Source organism: Dreissena polymorpha, chromosome 4, assembly GCF_020536995.1.
Source record: "Dreissena polymorpha isolate Duluth1 chromosome 4, UMN_Dpol_1.0, whole genome shotgun sequence".
NCBI lineage: Eukaryota > Metazoa > Mollusca > Bivalvia > Myida > Dreissenidae > Dreissena > Dreissena polymorpha.
The window spans coordinates 137,694,252-137,716,478 of NC_068358.1; the positions used below are offsets into that span (position 1 = coordinate 137,694,252).

The window sequence follows — 22,227 nt, forward strand, 5'->3', positions numbered from 1 at the left end:
AAAGCCCATTAACCCGTACACTATTTTTACCAATTTATATGCACCGTACGACAGTTTCACACACTACCGACTATATGCAGTAAATATGTGACACAAGCCAACCCCATGACTACACACGCACTTTGACACATGTGTATTGCATTAGAAAATCAATTTAAATTAAAAACCTTTCTCACAAGATTCAAGTTTTAAGGTTTCATTTCCGACCCTAAGATACTGATAAGCAGCAAACAGCATAAAACCTGAACAGACTGCGAGTTACTTACAGGCTGTTGTGGTTTTATGCTGGTTGCACATAGCCAAGGAAAGGGTTAACCCTTTGCATGCTGGGAACTTTGTCATCTGTTAAAATGTCGTCTGCTGAATTTCTAAAATTAGCGTTTTCTTCAATTTTTTTTTCAATGAATACTATCAGAATAGCATATAGTTTGGATCCTGATGAAACGCTATGTTCTGTGGCATCTCATCTGGATCCAAACTGTTTGCAAAGGCCTTCAAAATTCGGTTTCAGCACTGAAAGGGTTAAACCCTGCGAGACTTACGGAGCTGTTCCTGCTGATGTTGGCCAGGGAGTACCGGCTGCCTGTCTCACTGGGCAACTCCTCATCAAACTCTGAACAAAAACATATTCTCGTTATCATTATAGTTCAAATTGAAAATGTTCGAATTGTGACACTTTCTCACCTTAAGGAGGAATTCATATCAAATAAATAAATGTGACGTTCTTGTCATCATTTCTATGTTGATATTGATACTTCGAAGTCAAATAAATTCAGAACCTGAACAAAACACTTGTCTCTCACTCTAATATGATCACAAGACAGTTTTATTTATTTAAAACTCACATGTACAAAAAATATTGTAATTGAATAATTAAGTATTACTTATGTGTACTTTTTTTGTAACACACACCAGATAATATATATTATAAATTATATTTAAGTTTTAACCAAGCATGCATACATGTACAGCACAGAAATCAAGATTATTAAAAGCCCCTCATGTTTACGGTATTACAGCATGAGATATACTGTATGTACATATTCAATAAATATCTCATTGCTCAACCAGCAATAAAACAACGACTTTAAAAAAAACATAAAAATTTATCAAATAATGTATTGTATAACAAACTAATGCATCAAGATTTCAACAAATTTCATCACAAATTATTAATCCAACCTGGCACATGTGGATAATTCTTGCCCCCAATCGTACATGACTTGAACTCCATCTGATTCTCAGTGAGCGTGCCGGTCTTGTCCGAGAAGATGTACTCGACGCAGCCAAGGTCCTCGGTTATGTTGAGTGCGCGACACTCGACGCGCTTGTCCGTGGGCTCATAGTACAGCTGCAGGTCCTGGTTGATGAAGTACACCTGCAGTAGCTTGATGATCTCCAGGGACACGTACAGGGGCAGAGGGATCACAGACTGGAAATTAAGATAAGAATCATAAATGGGCCTCCCTATGAAAAATGGGGCTTAATGCTTGTGCATAAAGTGTCCTGCTTTCTTGCTTTTATGTAGCTGTTTGTTTAAATGAAGTCTCTTTTAACAAAAAATCCTGTAAACGTGAAAATTTTTGTCCCTGATTGTGGGGCTACACTGGCTAATCTGAGAGGTCACTTTACAAACAAGCATTTTGCCCATTTTTCCCAGATCATGGTCTCATTGTACAGCTGTTGGTCCGATTGGTGAAGTACACCAGGGGCAGCGTGCAGTACACGGGCAGTGGGATCGTGAAGTACACCAGGGGCAGCGTGCAGTACACCGGCAGTGGGGTCGCAGATCATGGTCTCATGGTACAGCTGTTGGTCCTGATTGATGAAGTACGCCAGGGGCAGCGTGCGGTACACGGGTAGTGGGATCCCAGATCATGGTCTCATGGTACAGCTGTTGGTCCTGATTGATGAAGTACGCCAGGGGCAGCGTGCAGTACACGGGCAGTGGGATCCCAGATCATGAAGATCATCATTATTCATGTTATTAATGAAGCCTCATGGTTTTGAAACAAAATCTAGATAAACATTCTGACCAACTTTTATCAAGATTGAGTCATCAATATGGTGTCTAGAGTGGCACCAATGGTTTTATAACATTTAACCTGGTGCCCTAGTTTTTGGACGCATGTGATCAAGATTCCAACTCAGTCTTAATTAAGTCAAGATAAACATTCTAACCAAGTTTCATTAAGATTGAATAATTAATGTAGCCTCTAGATTGGTAACAAGGTTTTTCTAAGGTTTGACCTGGTGACATACTTTTTGAACGCTCATGACCCGCGTTTGAATCAGGCATAGGTATTGTCTAAATAAACTCTCTTGCCAAGTTCCATATAGGGTCATAAATGTGGTCTCTGGAGTGGTAACAAGGTTTTTCTACTTTTTCATACCGTCACCTAATTTTAAGAGGCACATGATCCATATATTTAAATTCTGGATAGATATTGTCCAGATATTAATTCTGACCAAATTTTATCAAGATTGGAAACAAGGGCTGTTTGTAAAACATGCATGCCCCCCATATGGGCTGTCAGTTGTAGTGGCAGCCATTGTGTGAATACTGTTACCTGGACCTTTTCCCTAGTGACCTAAAAATCAAAAGGGGTCATCTGCCAGTCATGATCAATGTACCTATGAAGTTTCATGATCCTAGGCAAAAGCATTCTTGAGTAATCATCCGGAAACCATTTTACTATTTCGAGTCACTTTGACCTTGACCTTTGACCTAGTGACCGGAAAATCAATAGGGGTCATCTGCCAGTCATTATTAATGTTCCTATGAAGTTTCATGATCCTAGGCGTAAGCATTCTTGAGTTATCATCAGGAAACCATTTTACTGTTTCGAGTCACTGTGACCTTGACCTTTGACCTAGTGACCTGAAAATCAATAGGGGTCATCTGCCAGTCATGATTAATGTTTCTATGAAGTTTCATGATCCTAGGCGTAAGCATTCTTGAGTTATCATCCGGAAACCATTTTACTATTTCAAGTCACTGTGACCTTGACCTTTGACATAGTGACCTGAAAATCAATAGGGGTCATCTGCCAGTCATGATCAATGTAACTATGAAGTTTCATGATCCTATGCCTAAGCATTCTTGAGTTATCATCCGGAAACCATTTTACTATTTTGAGTCACTTTGACCTTGACCTTTGAACTAGTGACCTAAAAATCAATAGGGTCATCTGCCAGTCATGATCAATGTACCTATTAAGTTTCATGATCCTAGGCCTAAGCGTTCTTGAGTTATCATCCGGAAACTATCTGATGGACGGATCGACCGACGGACCGACCGACTCGGCAAAACAATATACCCACTCTTCTTCGAAGGGGGCATAAAAATATGGTCTCTAGATTGGTAACAAGCTAAAAGTTTACACAAACCACTTGATGTCAGACACAAATATAGTGTAATTACTAAAGATCACCTGGAGCATGAAGTGCTTAGGTGAACTAAGAACTTTTATAATTATATCCTTATCAGACATATTATTTCTATAACATTGAGTAAATATTTAAATTAAATATGCCCTTTGCAAAAATATACACATCAAATGAACATGGTGCTTCTGTTACCCAAATCATAATCAGAAAACCTTTGTAGCGTATAGTAGAGGAGCAAAGGAGCTACTTCTCAAGCAACATTCCATGCACATATACCTACATGGAAGAATATTGTTAATACACATTACCTGGAAGATGATGATGTAGGTGAGCAGGACCAGGAAAGCCTGGAAGTACGGGTTGAACTGCTCAGAGTTCTCAAAGGGGATGAACATGATGGCCTTGCTGTCCTCAAACTGGCTCAGCCATAGGGCACTACCTGCAGCAGGAAAAACAGGAAACAGTGTTATAATTAAGCACTGGCCTTGTCATAGGGCACTGCCTGTAGAGGAAAATACGGTATAATAGCATTATAATGAATAATACACTGGCCTAGCCATAGGGCACTGCATGGATGGAGAAATATGGTACAATAATACAGTGAAAACTCTCTTTACGACCACCTCGGTATTCCGACCAACTCGCTAAGTCGACCACCATTTTTCAGTCCCGATTTGTTCCTTCTATATTTCAATGGTCGTAACACTCACTAATCCGACCAACCCGCTAATCCGCTATTACGACCACTTTAATCAGTACCAATTATCGATATTGTTCTTAATTGACACCCGCCAAGCGACCAGTAATTTTCACACCTTACTTGATCTGATGTTGTGGTACTATCGGGCTTGTGTACGAAGCCATTCTGACCCAATTAACCACAATTAACGACAACGGTTTTTGGCATCGATTTGCGACACAGGTGTTAGATTTTCGGCACTTGTTATAATTTTAACCCTTGATTGACAATTAGCTATTATTATTATTGAGTCTTTGATGGGTAAATTGGTAGTTGTTTGGTACACACTTTAAAGATTTATTACGGCGAATAATTTAACAGTTAGGATATTTGAGTAACACGGTTTTGTTCGTGATGGATATAAAAACCGACTTTTATACCATATCGTTATTCAAAATGGATAAGCGAAAACGGAAAGAGTTGTGTTTAAAAGAAAAGATTGATTTGATCGACGCAAGTGATGGGAAATCTCAACGACGATTTATTCGGCATTGGAAAGACTCGGGTTCAAGCTATTCTAAAAAGAAAATCTCGACTTTTATTCGACAAAATGCTAAGCAGACGACAATTGACTCATTCGTTAAGTAAACATCAAGGATCTTGATGAAAAGTACATATACATGTATTTACACTTCTTTAATGAACAACTTGAAATACTATCTTTGTACAATGTATAAATACAATGTATAAACGGATGACTGTTATATTGTATGCAAACAGATAAAAGTTCAGTGAATATTTACGTTGTTGTAATTATATGTCCATCAAATTCATGAAAACTCAGAATTAAGACCACCTCGCTATTAAGACCACTTTTGAAAAGTCCCACAAGTGGTCTTAATAGCGAGTTTTCACTGTATTAAAATTAAGTAGTGCCCCTGCCATAGGGCACTGCTTGCAGGAAGAAATATGGTACAAGCAAATAATTATTATGCACTGGCCTTGCAATAGAGCACTGATTGCAGGTGGAAATGTGGTACAAAAGCATCACAATTAAGTATTGGTCTTGCCACAATGCACTGCCTGCAGGGAAAAAAAGGAACAACTGCACTGCAAGCAGGTGGAAATCAGTACAGCAGCATCATAATTTAAAATTGATGTTTGGATTGGGATCAATGGATAAAGCATGTACACATGCATACTTTTCACAAATATAAACATTCATACACACAAGGTTATTGTTCTTTATGTGTTATCAAAAATATGATTCAAACCATTTTGTAGGATTAACATCAAGTCAACTTTCTGTAATATTTTTACTTGTACCGTAAAACGTTGTGTATAACGCGCATTTATGTATAACGCGCATCTACTTTTTTAAGCTAAAAAATCGGGAAAAAAAGTTTTTGAAGCAAAAAAATCGGGGGAAAAATTCCGTACCGCAGGCTAACTGAAAATCGTTATATTTACATTGCCGAACTTATGTGTTCTTTTATTGCTTCAATTATTAATTATTTTAAAGACGATAAGGATACAACTAGTTTGTGTTTTTTTTTTAAATCATATTATGCGTAAAAATAAATGTCGGATTTAAATGAATTATGCATGAAATGCACACTTTCCACGAGAATACCATCAAGGTTTTCATCATATGTCTCCGAAGTAACTGTCCACTATTTTATCGTGGAGTACACATAACAGATGGATTAGTTATAACTAAGAAACTGACATTATTGATTGGTATTGTCATGTGGTTATTCATGCATGACTAATTCACAACAGCGTGTTTTATTTACAATGCCGATATCATGCGTTCTTTTCGAGTGTCTATAATTGACAGGAGACTTTAACGACTCAAACTTCTCAACACCATTACGACATTACCGGCGATAAACAAACAATGGAGGTGTGAAGCAGTTTGCCGGTTCGCATGTTTTGATAATAGCCCAGCTGCACAAAACTTGACAAGTGACGCAAATTGCTCGATAATCACATCCTCAATCTTGACAAGACGTATGAAACGTGTAAACAAACACTGCATCAATTTTATTAACACATTTGAAAAGCACGAAAAAAATCATCATAAATATATCGGGAAATACCTTGCCGACATACTATTGTAAATCGACAAGTGCCCCCAAATAAATTGTGTAACCCTAGTACAGTAGGGTATAATATTGTGGGAAAACAATAACATTTAAATAAATATGGCTTCCTTGTTTTTCATTCTCTTCTTCAAATTTATTTGATTTCAATGCTCTGTACGTACCTGAAAAAGATAGAAAATATTTATGTTAACTTTATAATGTTTGTCCATCTTATTCAGATCGTAAATATAACACTATTATTAACATATTTACAGTTAAAACACCGGAAAACAGAATGATGCGAATTACCGCTACTGGGTAACTGACAGGGAAAAAATGTCTTGGCATGGCTGTAGTTGTGCATAACGCGCATTGAGTTTTTAAAATGAAATTTTGGGGTTAAAAAAGTGCGCCTTATACACAACTTTTTACGGTACTTAATAGAACCTCTAACATTCTGGACTTAGGTAACAAGTACATTTACATAGTATTCAAATGTATTTTTACATTATTTGTAATAAGATTCATCAGACTAAGCTGCATTGGAGAAGACCGTGTTGTACTTTTATTACTTTAAACTAATGCTACAAAAAATTATAGATAGTTAACAGAGAAAAACCAAATCAATAATTCATAACATTTAATTACGGCCATTTTCCATTATGAAGCATGTTTCTAGTCCATAGTTCTTGTTATATAAGCTGCAAGTACAGATGTTCTGACTACATAAATGACTCATTAAATATTCACATGACAAAATCAACTTTGGCTTACAGATAATATGTACAGATTAACAACCAATGGTCTGTTATGAAGTATGCTAGCTCACATAAAATCATAAATTTTGGCATCTGTATTGAATCTGATTTAGTACAAAGGCAATCGTGAAATAATTGAATAAATACAGTAAACAAATTCTCTATTGGAACTGACACTGATACATTGTGTACATGTATTTGCCTTTGACTATGAACATACCATGAATATTTTTTCAGGCAACTCAATATAACAGTTAAACAGTGAACCCATTAAGGAAGTGATAGCTTCAACAATGTTGAGCTTGAAGTGATGAGGAAAATGCACATATTGTCTAATTAATATGGAATGGTTCAGCTCTATTGCAAGTTAAGCCAAAGTTTTAACTGCATGTTTTAACATTACCATCATGTATTACAACATTCTTTCAACAGCTTTGCTTTTTACAAGCTTAAGTCGCTTTAAACAATAATATGAACAAAGACATGTCATTATGATGTAATAAATGATGATGTTACTTGTGTAAATGCAGCACTTAATTCTCTGACTAAAATCAGTCATATAAAATGATAATAATTACCACCTTAAATGTTGTAAGACCTGTGTTGTATTATTTTAATAGCACAAACAGTGCAGCTTTAAACATTAATTGATAAATCAATATTCAAGTTTTCTGCCCTGATTTTGTAAGGGACATTATCATCTATGCAAATTTTTTTGTCTAGTTTAATATCCAGGTGCAATCTTTTATTTAAGGGACTTGTTCGCAGATTTTCGCATGTTTTGAAATGTGCCATGAAATGCTTCAAATTTATAAATGTAAACATCAAAACTAAAAAGATCCTGTACAAAGCAAGTATAAAATTACAGAAAGACAAAACGGTTATCAACACTTTGACTCAAACAACTAAACCTTAAAGTAAAAGTCCAGCGCCTAAACCACACGGCCATCAGTACTGTTGTGTGTGTATTTCGAGGTTTATGAGGTCCTTTCCGATCCAGAGGCTTCATTACATGCAGACCCGGAGTGTTCCCCACCACTCCTACCTTATTATTTTACTAGATTTACTAAAGTTGGGATTATTTTTTAATCAAAGCTGCAATGTCCACCCAGTTTGTTGCTACTGAAAGATTCTCAAGTTTTGATTTGGTCTTGTGTTGAGGTGGGAAAGCCAGAGTAGCCAGAGGAAACCCCAACTCTATGGTATGGTGATCATCAACCAAACTCACATGCTGCCAGGAACGAGAAATGAACCTGGGTCGCCTATGTGAGAAGTGAGTGAACCAACCACTGCGCTAGCCGGAAAGTTACAGTTGATTGTGTATTTTATACTTTTTGTAAGCAATCCAATCCAAGTAGTGTACCAAAATATAACAATAACAACATAACTATCCAAAGTATTCAATCGTTTTGCTTCTGTAACGCTTTATTATAATTTTCAGGTTTTTAAATCATTACAAGATTAATATAATGGATATTTCTGAGCATGGAAAATATTGAGTATTATTGTTTCTTTTCAAATAACATAAATACAACAAAAATGTGCCAATCTGAAACAATTTTGTTGTTGTTAATTTACCCAACCGTGATCAGGTCCCTTTAACAATGGCTTTAACAGGAAGTTGAATATTATCTTATACAAAATAGTGCACTTAGAACTGGTTACTCACAAATGTTATAAAAACTCATTTGCTGTGGTTTGCAGTCCATAAAGGCCAATCAGTGACTACACTTTCAGCCTAGACTTGATTTTCTTTTTAACAGACTTCCTTTAAAAGATAGATTCTATAAAAGCACAGGCTATTCGGTACAATACTTTAAGCAACTGCATTAAGCAAAGGTTTCCTATATATATAGTGTAAAATATTTATTGGTAAACCATTATATATGTATCATAACATTGTTTACAGCAAAATCATTTGTAAAATATTGCATATTGTGTAATAGTCTAACCACTGTGCATTTTCAAATTTGATTTCTGAAGAAACATGGTCAAAAGGACATAAGAAAATTAAAGCTTATTACAATAGCACATTTTGATTGGAAAACAGGGCATGTATAACTGCCACAAACAAAGATAGTGAATCCACAAAACTAAATACAAATCATTTAGTAAGGATGTCAATACCCATATTGCTTCTGATTAATTTTGTACATAATGGCCTTCATTAACATTTGAAAATTGAACTTTGAAGTCCCTGGAAACTCATTATAGAAGTTTTGCTCATACTGTAAAAAAGTTTTGCAACCTAAACATACATTATATGACAATGTTCACCGCCATGCATCACTGCTTTTTACCCATGCATTTCAAGTCTTGATCTTGTACACTTTGAATAACAATCTAGGATTCCTATTCTGTGAATGTTTTGGAAATCTTCAATTTCAAACATCGCACATAGGATGTAAAATGTCCATCAATTTTGAACTTACCTGCAGCACAGAAGAAGCAGAGGAAGAGCAGGATGATGACACACCAGATCACATCACGGTTCAGCGCACGCTCTAGCTTGCTGCGCTTGTAACGAGGGTTGCGATTGTTCATCATCGACTTGGTCTCATGGCCTGAAAATGGGGCCAAAATGTTAACACTGGGAAAATGTTTGGTGCATACATATGATTGATCTTTTTACTGTTTTACTGCATTAAATTCTGGTGCTGATGATTATGATGTGCTGCTGACGATGATAAGGATAATTATGTTTTATCAACAAATATTGACACATCAGGTCTTTTCCTAGCCATTTTGGGAAAAAAAACATATAAATTATAGTTATATTCTTTTCAAGATGTTTATGGAATATTTATCAGATACTTCTTTAGTTTTTTGGATATTATTCTTGTTTTACAACTCCAGTTTGGGATCGGGTCTGTTTGCTTTGAGATCGCGTCATTTTACAGCCTTTTTAACAAAGCAGAACAAACCGGAATATGATGATTATAACAATGACTACGGAAGATAGTTTTGTGTTTGGTAGATTATCTATTCATATTCACCAGTGATCCGAGATATGAATATTTACACTAATTGCACTATTTACTTTCTTTGATCAAGAGTGGATAAAATTTAAAATTTTACAAAATTGTCTCTTTATTTAATTCTTTTTTTATTGTTAGGAAAATTTTAAAAGATTTTTAACTCTTATATTCAAAGGAAATAATATCATCAGTACATCATTATTATGATGACATTTTACAGCAAAATAGTGAAAATTATTGCTACTTTTTACAGTTATTTCTTCTGTTTTGATAAGTAAATTACCTGTTTTAAATCATATATATTTTTTCTATAAATCACTTTTAAGCATAATTGACCTTTGAGGTAATGAGTTGTGATAGGCACGCAACACTAAGTCTTCTGATGGCAGCTTGTCGAGGTAAAACATTAAAACAATACATGTCAAATGACAAGGTTGCAGGCCTGACAAGCAGTTTTATATTCAAACTATTTGAACACACATCTAAGTGTGACCTTCACCTCTGAAGTCGGGTAACAGATTTTGCACAGAAATGGCGTCTCATCCTGGTTGTTATTAGAAGTGAGGCAAATTCTGACCTTTGAACTCTAAAGATGACCTTGTCATTTCAGGTAGGAAGACGAGTGTTTATTATTTTATGCATTTGTGCAGAAATTTTTAACTCCACTTAATTGAGGTTTGACCTCTTTGTAAGACCTTGACCTTTGCAGAGGAAGAGAGATGTCTGTAACTCGTCACACTTTGTCATTTGATGATGAACCTTAACGCCAATATATTTAAAAAAAATCATCAACATACGTCAAAGTTCTGTCTGAGACAGGAATTTTTGCATAAAACTCACAGATATACATATGGACAGATGTACAGACAGTGTGACAGCAAAGTGTAGCAGCACAACACAAAGACTACATTGACAATGTTTCAAAAGAAATCACAAGTTTATTACAAAATTCAAATCATAAGGTCATAAGATAGCGCAAATGTACAGGTTTATACAAAGCCATTACTTTCCAGAACATATTCTTACACTGATAGTGAAAATTGAAGCTTTATGTCATATTGGAAATTCATAATAAATGTCTCTTATATTCCTTTTTTTTATTTTACAGCTGAAAGATAATGTTTAATGCAACTATGTTGGTCATAAATTAAATGTTTCTAGTTAATATATTTGATTACAATTTAGTTCTCATTTCTTTTTGGGAAAAAAAAGAAAGTCAATAAACATCTCATTTCTTCTATAAACTGTATCTGACAATGAAACATCAAAGTAAATTCCATGATCACCAGCTTAATTCAACCAATTACATTTATGTTTATCTTTGCACACCCATTCTTTATCAATAGCTGCTGAATGAATCAAATCTAAAATTGGAAATAACCTTTTAATACACACTGAACTGACAAGTGAATCAAAGCTCACTTTAAGTGAAGGCTCCTTTATCTTTCCTTTTTCCTTACAGGTTAACAATAAGAGCAGGAAGTACTGGGGTACTTTTCAAGGACATGATTTTTGTTATCAAAAATGTTAACTTAGTAATACAGCGAAACCTGTCTAAACCAAATAGTGTCATGTAGTGCTGCAACAATACGCCAAAAACCGTATTGCAATAAATTGTCAGTTAAACAAGATGCGTTTGTGAAACAACATGTCCCCCTATATGACATTTGACTTTGAAGGATGACCTTGACCTTGTGAAGGATGACCTTGACCTTTCACCACTCAAAATGTGCAGCTCCATGAGATACACATGCATGCCAAATATCAAGTTGCTATATTCAATAATGCAAAAGTATTCATAAAATAAGTGATTTGGGCCACATATATTTGACCTCTGACCTTGAAGGATGACCTTGACCTTTCACCACTCAAAATGTGCAGCTCCATGAGATGCACATGCATGCCAAATATCAAGTTGCTATCTTCAATAATGCAAAAGTATTTATAAAATAAGCGATTTGGGCCACATATATTTGACCTCTGACCTTAAAGGATGACCTTGACCTTTCACCACTCAAAATGTGCAGCTCCATGAGATACACATGCATGCCAAATATCAAGTTGCTATCGTCAATATTGCAAAAGTATTCATAAAATGAGCGATTTTGGCCATATATATTTGACCTCTGACCTTGAAGGATGACCTTGACCTTGACCTTTCACCACTCAAAATGTGCAGCTTCATGAGATACACATGCATGCCAAATATGAAGTTGCTATCTTCAATATAGCAAAAGTTATTGCAAAATGTTAAAGTTGGCGCAAACAGACCAACAGACCAACAGACAGGGCAAAAACAATATGTCCCCCACTACTATAGTGGGGGACATAAAAAACCCTATTGCAATATATTGCAATACATTGCTAACTTGTACCAGAATTATAACTCGCCACCTAATCCCCAAAACCAACTTAATTACATAAACATAACAGTTGTATTGTATGTTTAGGTTTTAAATTGGATGTTGCGCCACTACATTTGGCACCATCCTTACACTGCTTACAATATCCCACCCCTTCCCTTCCTCTATCTCATTCGTTTCTCTCTTCTTTTTAAGACTAAAATATGCCCAAACAAAACCTTTTCCCTTGGAATTGTCTATAAAGTTATTTTGAGAACTATTATTAAAGACGACAAGAAGTCATAACCCAAAAGAGAATTGTGGATGTTTAAAAGCCGGTCATGTAACTTATCAGAATGCTGTTATGTAATAAAAATTGTTTATCATTATTACTTCTATTACATCAATTTACATTTTTATTAAATAATTACCTGTTGTTTTTGTTGTATTTCCATAAGCTTCATGTTAAATTCAACAGTATGAAATGCAAAAGCAGTAATTGCGGACTCCCATGTAATAACGCTACTCCGTTTAATAGACTTTTAAGAATGCTATTTTTACGTAACAATTTATTTTTACTAAACAATAAGCAGGATTTGTTTTGTTATCCTTGATATCATTATTTCGATGGCTTTTTTGGACGAAATGTGGATGAATTTTTGTAGAATTTTCGTACCGGTATAATGAAAATCGTATCGGAATACAATATGTGGAGTGCATATTGCGATATATACCTATATTGTTGAAGCACTAGTGTCAGGACCAGGTTTCAGAGGTATAAGCTTATGATGGTTTTATTAAAATCAGTTTTACTTCAAATGTATATACATATAATACAAAATAAGTAAAACGTTTTTTGCAATATTGCTTTATGATTGTTTATTATTTGTAAAATATTATATTATTGTAGTTGTTGAAAGACAATTCTTTTTATGTTGTACACTAAAAGTGTCTTATCAAACACATTCATGTAACCGGAGATACAGCTTAAATATAATGTGCAGTATTGAATTTAGAAATTGTCTAACCACAACAATGTTAACATCTAAAAATATAAATAACTTAACCACGTGCTTTATACAGTTACACAATCCATATATATATTTATAAACATGTTCCAAACGCAACTCTGTTAGGATTTAATAGCCAATTATAATGTATCACTATGTATTTTGGGCCAAAGGCCTTTGTTTACAAAATAAAATTGACTTGACTTGACTTAAACAGAAAGGAAGGTTCTTGTTGTATTTATTAAGTGTGTATTTCAATATATTTCCTGCCAACAGGCATATTATTGATAGATGTATATCATATTGATAAAATAGTGTGGGTGGGACCAATTATCAGGGTCATGGCTCTGCAATACAGTGAAATGTCATCTGATCAGATTACTTTTTCTGTTTATTCAGGTTATCTCACATTGATTGAGATTTAATTCGTGAAAATCATTCCATATTTGGGTTTGAAAGGGTTTACTGTGGTTTTGTAATATATGCAATGAGAAGGAATTCATAGAGGACCAACAATTAAATTAAAGCTGCCTTGTTTTGACGGGGATTTGATCTTTTCAGGGTTCGGTTAAGACTGGTTTCAGTGTACTGTATATATCAAACTATAAAGTTCATAGGTTAACATTTGTCCTCATAGTATAAAGCTTCCTTGACCAACTCAGTTGAGAATAGCCATTATCTATATAATGACTTGCAAATTTGGATGAAGCAATTTTAAAATTCCAAATGGCATATATTTTTAAAATACTTTTCATGTATTTTTCATACAGTAAGTTCCCATAAATTAGTTTAGGTACCTGCATAGACCACAATACCCTCGACCCAATCGGTGTTACGCATGATGCAGCCTCGAAGCATGATGTTGTTCTGGTTCAGTGGAATAATATTGTCCTCTCTCTCCGACAAGCGTCTGAAAACATACAAATCAAGCAACATGAGACCTGTCCTCACCAACATTGATTGTTAATAATGGCTGATGTGAAAGCCAGAAAAAGCATATGTGGAAACGTTACTTAAAATCCTCAAGGCCCTATTAGCACAAGTGCAATTGTCCCAAGAAAACCTAAAGACTGTGTCAGTTTGTTTGAAACGTCCCTTCAAAGCCTTCAGGTCCTCTCAGTTTGTGCAAATGTTCCTCGATAATCTTGAAGTGCTGTCAGCATGTGTGCAAATGTCTGTTCAAATCATAAATGCTCTATCAGCACTCATGTACATGTACATGTATATGCAAATGTCCCTAGAAAACCTAAGGGTACTTTCAGCGACAGTGCAAATGTTAATTGAAAGCCTAAACGCCTATAGGTTGTGAGAAATTTCCCTTGAAAGCCTTAAGTCCCTATTAGCTTGTGTGACATATCTCCCTTAAAAACCTAAAGTCCCTATCAGTTTGAGTGCAATGCCCCTTGAAACCCTAAAGACAATGTTAGTTTGTGTGAAATGTCCCTTATTATAATAACCAACAAAGATGTATCTTGAACTCCTCAAGTTTCTATGAGCATATGTGCAAATGCATCCCTCAGTGATTTTTTTACCTCATTTTGTACCAATATTCAAAGCCCACATAGTATACTTTTTCACTGTTTTGTAAAGAAATTCAAAATAAGTACAAGATCAAAATTGAAAAAAGGAGTCAAATAAAGTTCATGGCCTTCACAGTTTGCATGAGGTGCAAACCTCAGCCAATAGTATTATAAGCTGTAAGAAGCTAGCATCAGATTGTTTCTGAGAGTTTTGCTTACAGCTCTGGTTTGTTAACTTTTAACTGTTTTCCTTCAAAGCAGATAAACAATCTAATTAAAAATAATATAACAACTATGAAATGGAATAACTGCATGACAAAAAATATAAATGGTTGGGGACTAGTGAATACTTTTACACATGTACATTAATTGACATCAGAACTGCACTGCATAAGGACCAGGTACAAAGTAGTCAAACACAAACTGATAGACATCATAATTGTTAGTAAACTTTGTTCATTCATTGCTACATGTTTGATAAACAAAAAAAATTGTTCCATCAGGCAAAAATAAAATAACAAATAATAGTCTGAAAGTTTATTCCTATTCTTCTGAGATACCTTGCATTTTGGTTAGAATGTGAAAGGCTATTGAAATTGAAAGTACATCATCACAAGAAAATTTGATAATTTCCTTCTTACATTTTCCCCTATAAAATGACTTATCAACGGCTTTCTGCTCTCAATCAAAAGATACTAGATATTGACATATTACAAACAAGTACTTAACCTATTTATATTTTTTACTATGTGTTTTCTCACTTCATTAACTTATACATGCTTACAGCAGTATCAGTATCCATTGGTTATTGCTTTAACCGTTTATCTATGCTAAAATCTTAAGTGTACATCAGGGATCATATTTTCCCACAACATCAATCGGTCTGGATTTAAGGTTCATGGGAGGGATAAAATTCATTAAAACTTCGCTTTGGTTTTTCTTCATTCAATGTGGTACAATATGGTCAAACTATATATCATTTTAAAGCTAAAGACGGATCAAAACTAATTGACAAATAGTTTTTAGGAAAAAACTGTTTGTTACAAAAAGCTTGTAGTTAAAACTAATTGACAGGATATATTATCTGTTGCCCTGGGCAACAGAAAACAAGCTGAGCATTTAATCAATCTTGGCATCTATTGTGAGTATCCTAAAAACAATTAGAATTGTATGTGTGAGAGCAGAGTCATGGATCTCTAACAAAACCATGTTAATTTATGTTCATGTACTTTTATTGAAGTACATAATGTATTGTTGGCAATATTGATCATGCTGTGTTTTCACCTTAAAACAATCACAACCATACCAACAGACTGACACCCAGATTTTGTGTTTTATAACCAGGCAACAGCTTCTAAATGCTTCACTTCAATACCTACATGTAACAAAGCGTTAACATTTGTGTTGTTACTATCAGTACTCTATATTTCAGTGCTTATTTTGTAACAAGTGAATATTTTGGGCATTTAGATGAAAGCTATGATTTAATTAAGTAATTCAATTTATATGAAAAAAGCTCGTTATAAAACCCAAACACCGACTTAATTTCAAAGCAAAGATATACATTAAAACATTATGAATTAATAATGTTTTATCTTATTTCTTTATAATTTTAGAATAAATAAAATTGGTTTATTACAGTATATGAACTATAAGACTGAATTTTAAATGATTCTAAAACACATAACATACATAATAAAAGACTTTATGGCAATTTCACAACTGGTAATAAAGTACATGTATAATCAAAATGTGCACTACATGTGTACATTCCATACAATTATTTATTATTGACATAACAGAGAGTTAGGCCAGTCCTTTGTTTGCTCACTGAGTTCATGATTACCCGGACTGTATCATGTGCCTTCCATAACTCAACTACATAGTGTACACTGGGCTATCTACTTTAACCCACATGGGCTTGTAACTCTGTATGGAAGTAAGTGTTGAGATATTTAAAATTATACATGGGTTAAAATATAACATCACTTGACCTGAATATGACTTTGGATGAAATTTCATAGATAATCCTTCCATATCAAGGAAGAAAGCTTCACAACTGAGTTCATCTACACTAGTTAATGATGAGATTCATAAAGAAGACATGCATGTTACAATAGACCAGTTTCACAATACTACCGCTGTTGCTATTTTTAGATATCATGTGACACAGCAAATTTCAGAATGAGGCTGAACGTGTATAGATCTTTGGCGGAGAATATCGATGATTATAAACCAGTTGAATTTTATTTATTACATTCGCGATTTTTATGAGTATTGACACTGGTAACAATAACGACAAACATATGCATACATGCATGTGTTGTTTAGTCAATACATTGATGAAGGGTTATAAAACAAACATTCTCACACCTAAGTCATATTTCAAAGCCATAGTATTTAGTACAACTAACGTATATATTCAGGGTTTTTCTGCCTATTTTGGGAAAAGGAGTCTGACGAAATTGGGAATTTTTTATCGACGATTTTGGCCAATTTGGGAATTTTTGCTTTGATGAAACGGCTCATTTGGGAAAAAATTGTGAATTTATCATGCTTAAATAATTCAGTGGTTTAACAAATAAATTTGTTTTTATTTGTTATTTTGTCTTCTTTATATAAACAGATGCAATATTGTGCATGTTCAACGTTTATTTAAGTACTGAAGTTTTGTTTTTCAGTTACAGTTACACTCTGAGATAAGAACTGAACAGTAAAAACCTTATAGCAGATATTTTTGATAAAAAAAAACACTGGTTAGTCACACAAGTTATAAGACACTTCATTCTTAAAAAAATAAATAAATAAATAATTTATTTTTTTTGAAATTGGGAATTTTTTTATAATTTCAGTTTGGGATCCGGTCCGTTTGCTTTGGGAGCGCCTCCGTTTTCCGGAGGCGCAGACAGTCCTAAAAAAAAACTGATATTATACGTGTATATACATTTTATTTAATCTTGATTCAAATTCAAGATACCCATTGTCATCAGAGCAAATGTGATCTGAAGAATAAACATTAATTGCTAATTGCACAAAACAAAGATATACACAAGTCGTATAACACAAAACATTATTGAATAACATAAATTCTCAAAGGTATGTTTGTTGGTCTGTAATATTTTTCACGAACGATCCAACGTGTTAAATATGTATGGACTCAATCATAAGAAAAAGCAATAGAAAATGGAAAGCACGTGAACTATATAAATGTTATGTCATTTTCTTTTAACTTTAAGTAATGTTCTTTTACAAAAAAAAGACAATATTGAAGAATTCTTTCATACGGGTGAAAAACAACGAACGTGAAGCAAACTGAACCGTCTATGCATGCACCTTGATTTCTCTTAAGGGGTGTTGCTGCAGTTTTGCTGATTTTTTTCCATCTAATAACTTTTGCTCAAAATTATATTCAAGTTCTACATACAAATACTATATGAAAAATGAAATAAAAACATTGGGTCACCGGCCTTGTTTTGATTTTATTCACCATTTTATAACATGTCCTTTTTCATTAAAACTGAAAAATCTCTTATTGCATAAAAATGATTAATAACCTATGAAATTGGCAACATATTGATATTATATAAGCTAATATATATCATATACCATTTAATTAAACCACAAACTACCAAAAAAATGGAGAACACAAGTTAAATTTTAAGAAATTTTAATTTTTATAATTTTTATGTCACCCAAAATAACGTCATTTTTGTACTATTTTAACACAAAAATGGAAGTTAAAAAAGTTCTATCTTATAACTTTTTGCGAAACTGCTCAAATATGTTCATCTACGTATTGTTATCATAAAACAAAAATAAAAAAGGGGGGTCACCGCACTTTTAACAGAGATTTTTTTGTTTAACTATCCCTACCGTCTATGTCAAATTTCCTAAAATACAGCAATTAGGCGAAACCCAAGTACCGGTACATAGACTGTTATGCATAAACATTATAGATTGTTTACAATCTTAATTGGGGTCACAACGGCTTACTAAAACTCAACACTAATACAATATTTAATCACAAACATAAGACCATACAGTATCAAACTCGACCTTTATCATCCATAACAGGGACTTATTGACAGATTTCGGCATGTTTTGGAGTTTGTGATTAAATGCTTTAAATTGATTAATGTAAACAACAGGACTAAAGAGCTCCAGGAAAAAAACAATAGTGAAATAAAAGAAAGAAAAAAAGAATAAAAAAAGTTAACCGCACCTGGGATCGAACCACTGAGTACCTATTTTATGAACCTACTCGGTCATAAATGTGTGATGATTCTGATAACAAAACTATTGGGTTGTGATAATAGCATCGGTGTTGCCATAAATATATCCTCGGTTAAACAAACTGCCGGAACACCCCTTAAAACGTGATTATGGGTGATATATATATATGTCACTTTATGTCATAAATCTCTCTTGTGTGTGTTTATTTTTTCGGAAACATTCTTTAACCCTGTTGTGGTCAATGAAAATGCTTGTTTTAATTGTGTTCTTCCATACACTAACGAACGCTCTTTATAAGACTATGAAATGACGGAGTTTTATTTTAGCGGTACCCGCTAAATAGGTTTCGTGTTTAGCATAAAAGTTAATAAATATTTCAAATGTATTTAAAAGTATTAAGCACTCAATTATGTATCCGAAAATGCTTACACAAGGAAAATCGTTTCTACGCTAATTTTGACAAGGCGGACATTCATTAATATGTTGTTTTAACTACCCGGACATTCATTACCATGCTATTTAGACATCTCGGACAATCGTTATAACATTATTTTGACAGACCGGATATATACTCCTACATAGTTTTAACGCACAGATTTCTGCAAGGTTTGGCAAATAACAGATCAAAGTGTTAGTCGATATATTTGAATATATTTTAACGTTATCATTCTCATGATCACGATAAAAACTTACAACAATATAAAGTATAACACAAAATATGATTTTTTTTAAAAACTATTTTCATACTGACACATTAAAATACCAGATAAAATGCCCAGAGTGTCATATTATTTTGATAAAATGTGATTATAATGACCGGGATATCAACTATTCAGGAACGAATCTCCGGGCTGTCAAAATTATGTAGGAACCATTATCCGCATTGTCAAAATAACGATGGCACAAATGTTCAGGTTGTCAAAAAACATAGGAACAAATGTCCGCCTGTGTGAAAAATAGGCTAGGACGAATGTCCAGCATTCGCTGTATTATTATGATTAACTGGCTTATATCTATACAGTATTTAGTTTGAGTATCTTGCGTTACATTAGTCTTAGAAATTATTACGTAATACTTCTACCACGAAAATACATTGGGGTACCATACATGGTTTTCAATGACCAGGCATCTACCACGGGTGGTATATGACACCATGCTGTTATTTAGTTTTTGTATGCACAGTATCTGATCATAACGAGATAATGGGATTATCCGGAACACAGGGGTTATTAAACCACAGATGCATCAATAAACAAGATAGATCTTTATTCAAACAGTGCGATAAAAAGCTCTAACAAAGCTTGTCAAATGTGTGAAAAAACTAGAAGAAAAACAAGCACTTTAATCAAGACAATTTATTTAATGTTTTGACACTAATAATGTCAAGTACATATTTATAACTTATTCTGACAATGTCATATTGTGTTTTTTAAATCGTTACATCCCCGAATGTTTAAAAAAATGAAAGGTTGAAATTAGATGCGGTGTTGCGCGGGACAATTGGATATTTATACACATTCAGTCTCGTTCTGCGAGTCACGTGACTTTGCGCTCTTATCAATTTTGGCCTATTGTGAAAAGGGTCTATTGTAACTGTATACATAGGGAAGGCAATCAGACCATTTGTAAACATATTTCAGTTATGGTTCAGCAAATATTCTGAAATTGCATTATCATGATTTTGAAATATTTTTTATCTACATGTACTCAGATGTACACAGTTGTTTTCTTTTGAATACCGAAAGTCATGGTATTATGTTGGGAAGCTGCATGTAACACACATTTTTTATATTAGTATTATTTTTCTTACCCATTACCAATTGATAATATTACAAAATTCTTGCTAAATTGTGCTTATGTTTTTAATTAAAACAAGAGATGTGTTCGTCAGAAACACAATGACCCCTATTGCGCCCCTTTGAAAAAAAAACTATTTTTTTACCTTTGACCTTGAAGGATGACCTGGACCTTGAACTTCCACCACTCAATATGTGCAGCTGGTATTGTAATGCGCATGGGGGGGTTGGTCGGGTTAGGGTAAGGGGTAGGGTTTGGATTAGCCTTAACCCTAACCCGACCCCTAACCTTAACCCTAACCCTAACCCAGAAATGTCACCCCTATACCATGCCTCACTCGTTGTTGTTGTCCTCTTCCCGTTGTGAAATATATAGGTCCCACCCCAACCCACCCCACCCACACAAACACTTCAGTAATCAAATTTAATTGTATGCCTAAATTTGTAAGTCAGTTGGAAAATTACTTTTTTATTGGCTTTTTACCCAACTCAATTCTCATTTAGGGATAACAAAGTCTAGAAAGGCATAAACATGCGTGGCTTACTGTAGTTATGTTTAAAACATGCGTAAAAAACAACAACTTGACCAGTACATAAAATTTAATTTCAATGAAAAAATAGTCAAACCCCAACTTTTTTTAGATTAATACAAATATTACCAATTAAAAATACCAACAATGTCTGCCGACATAGACCTCAGGATGAAAACAAATTAACTGTATAAAATAATTACTAGCACATTAAAAAAGAACATGTGAATATTTTATTGGGCTTGGTAGAAAAATTGAAATATTTAAAGAAAATAAAGCATTCTTAACTATTTATATTCACATTTGTTTGAAAGCGAAACTTGAAATCCCTCCCTTCAAATAAAGACAACACAGAGAAATAAATGTATTGTGGGCAAATAATGACCTCATCATTCTCTGATGCCCCGTAGTTGCTAGGCCAACACTAACAACAATATTACAAGAAAATACAACTACATTTCCAAATGTCTTTTTCCAATAATCAATTCATTTTCATGATAACATGAATTGATAAACTAAGGGCTATAGATAATTTTTTGTACAGATTAAATATGGTTATTTACATATTAAAATGTAAATGTAAAGGGTATCATTTTATTTAAGTATTCAAAGCAAACAAAATAATTTCAGTTAATACAGTTTAAAGGGATCTTTTCACGCTTTGGTAAATTGACAAAATTGAAAAAAGTTGTTTCCTATTCGCAAATTTTCGTTTTAGTTATGATATTTGTGAGGAAACAGTAATACTGAACATTTACCATGGTCTAATATAGCCATTATATGCATCTTTTGACGATTTTAAAACCTAAAAATTATAAAGCGTTGCAACGCGAAACGATTGAATAATTTGGAGTCGTTAAATTTTGTGAAACTACGAAGATTGCTTATATAAGGTATAAAATAC

General features: G+C 33.8%; 1 protein-coding gene across 3 annotated transcripts in view; it reads right to left on the bottom strand.

The window, feature by feature from the left end:
- Window positions 1–22,227, bottom strand: part of LOC127876754 (phospholipid-transporting ATPase VA-like) — a 62,395-nt gene that overhangs the window by 33,994 nt on the left and 6,174 nt on the right. For all 3 annotated transcript variants that reach the window (XM_052422200.1, XM_052422201.1, XM_052422199.1), the window contains 5 exons: window positions 14,042–14,154; window positions 9,347–9,478; window positions 3,699–3,829; window positions 1,183–1,432; window positions 543–613 (listed from right to left, as the gene is read on the bottom strand). In XM_052422200.1, coding sequence (XP_052278160.1) covers window positions 543–613; window positions 1,183–1,432; window positions 3,699–3,829; window positions 9,347–9,478; window positions 14,042–14,154 — 697 coding nt within the window. The remainder of the gene's footprint in view (window positions 1–542; window positions 614–1,182; window positions 1,433–3,698; window positions 3,830–9,346; window positions 9,479–14,041; window positions 14,155–22,227) is intronic.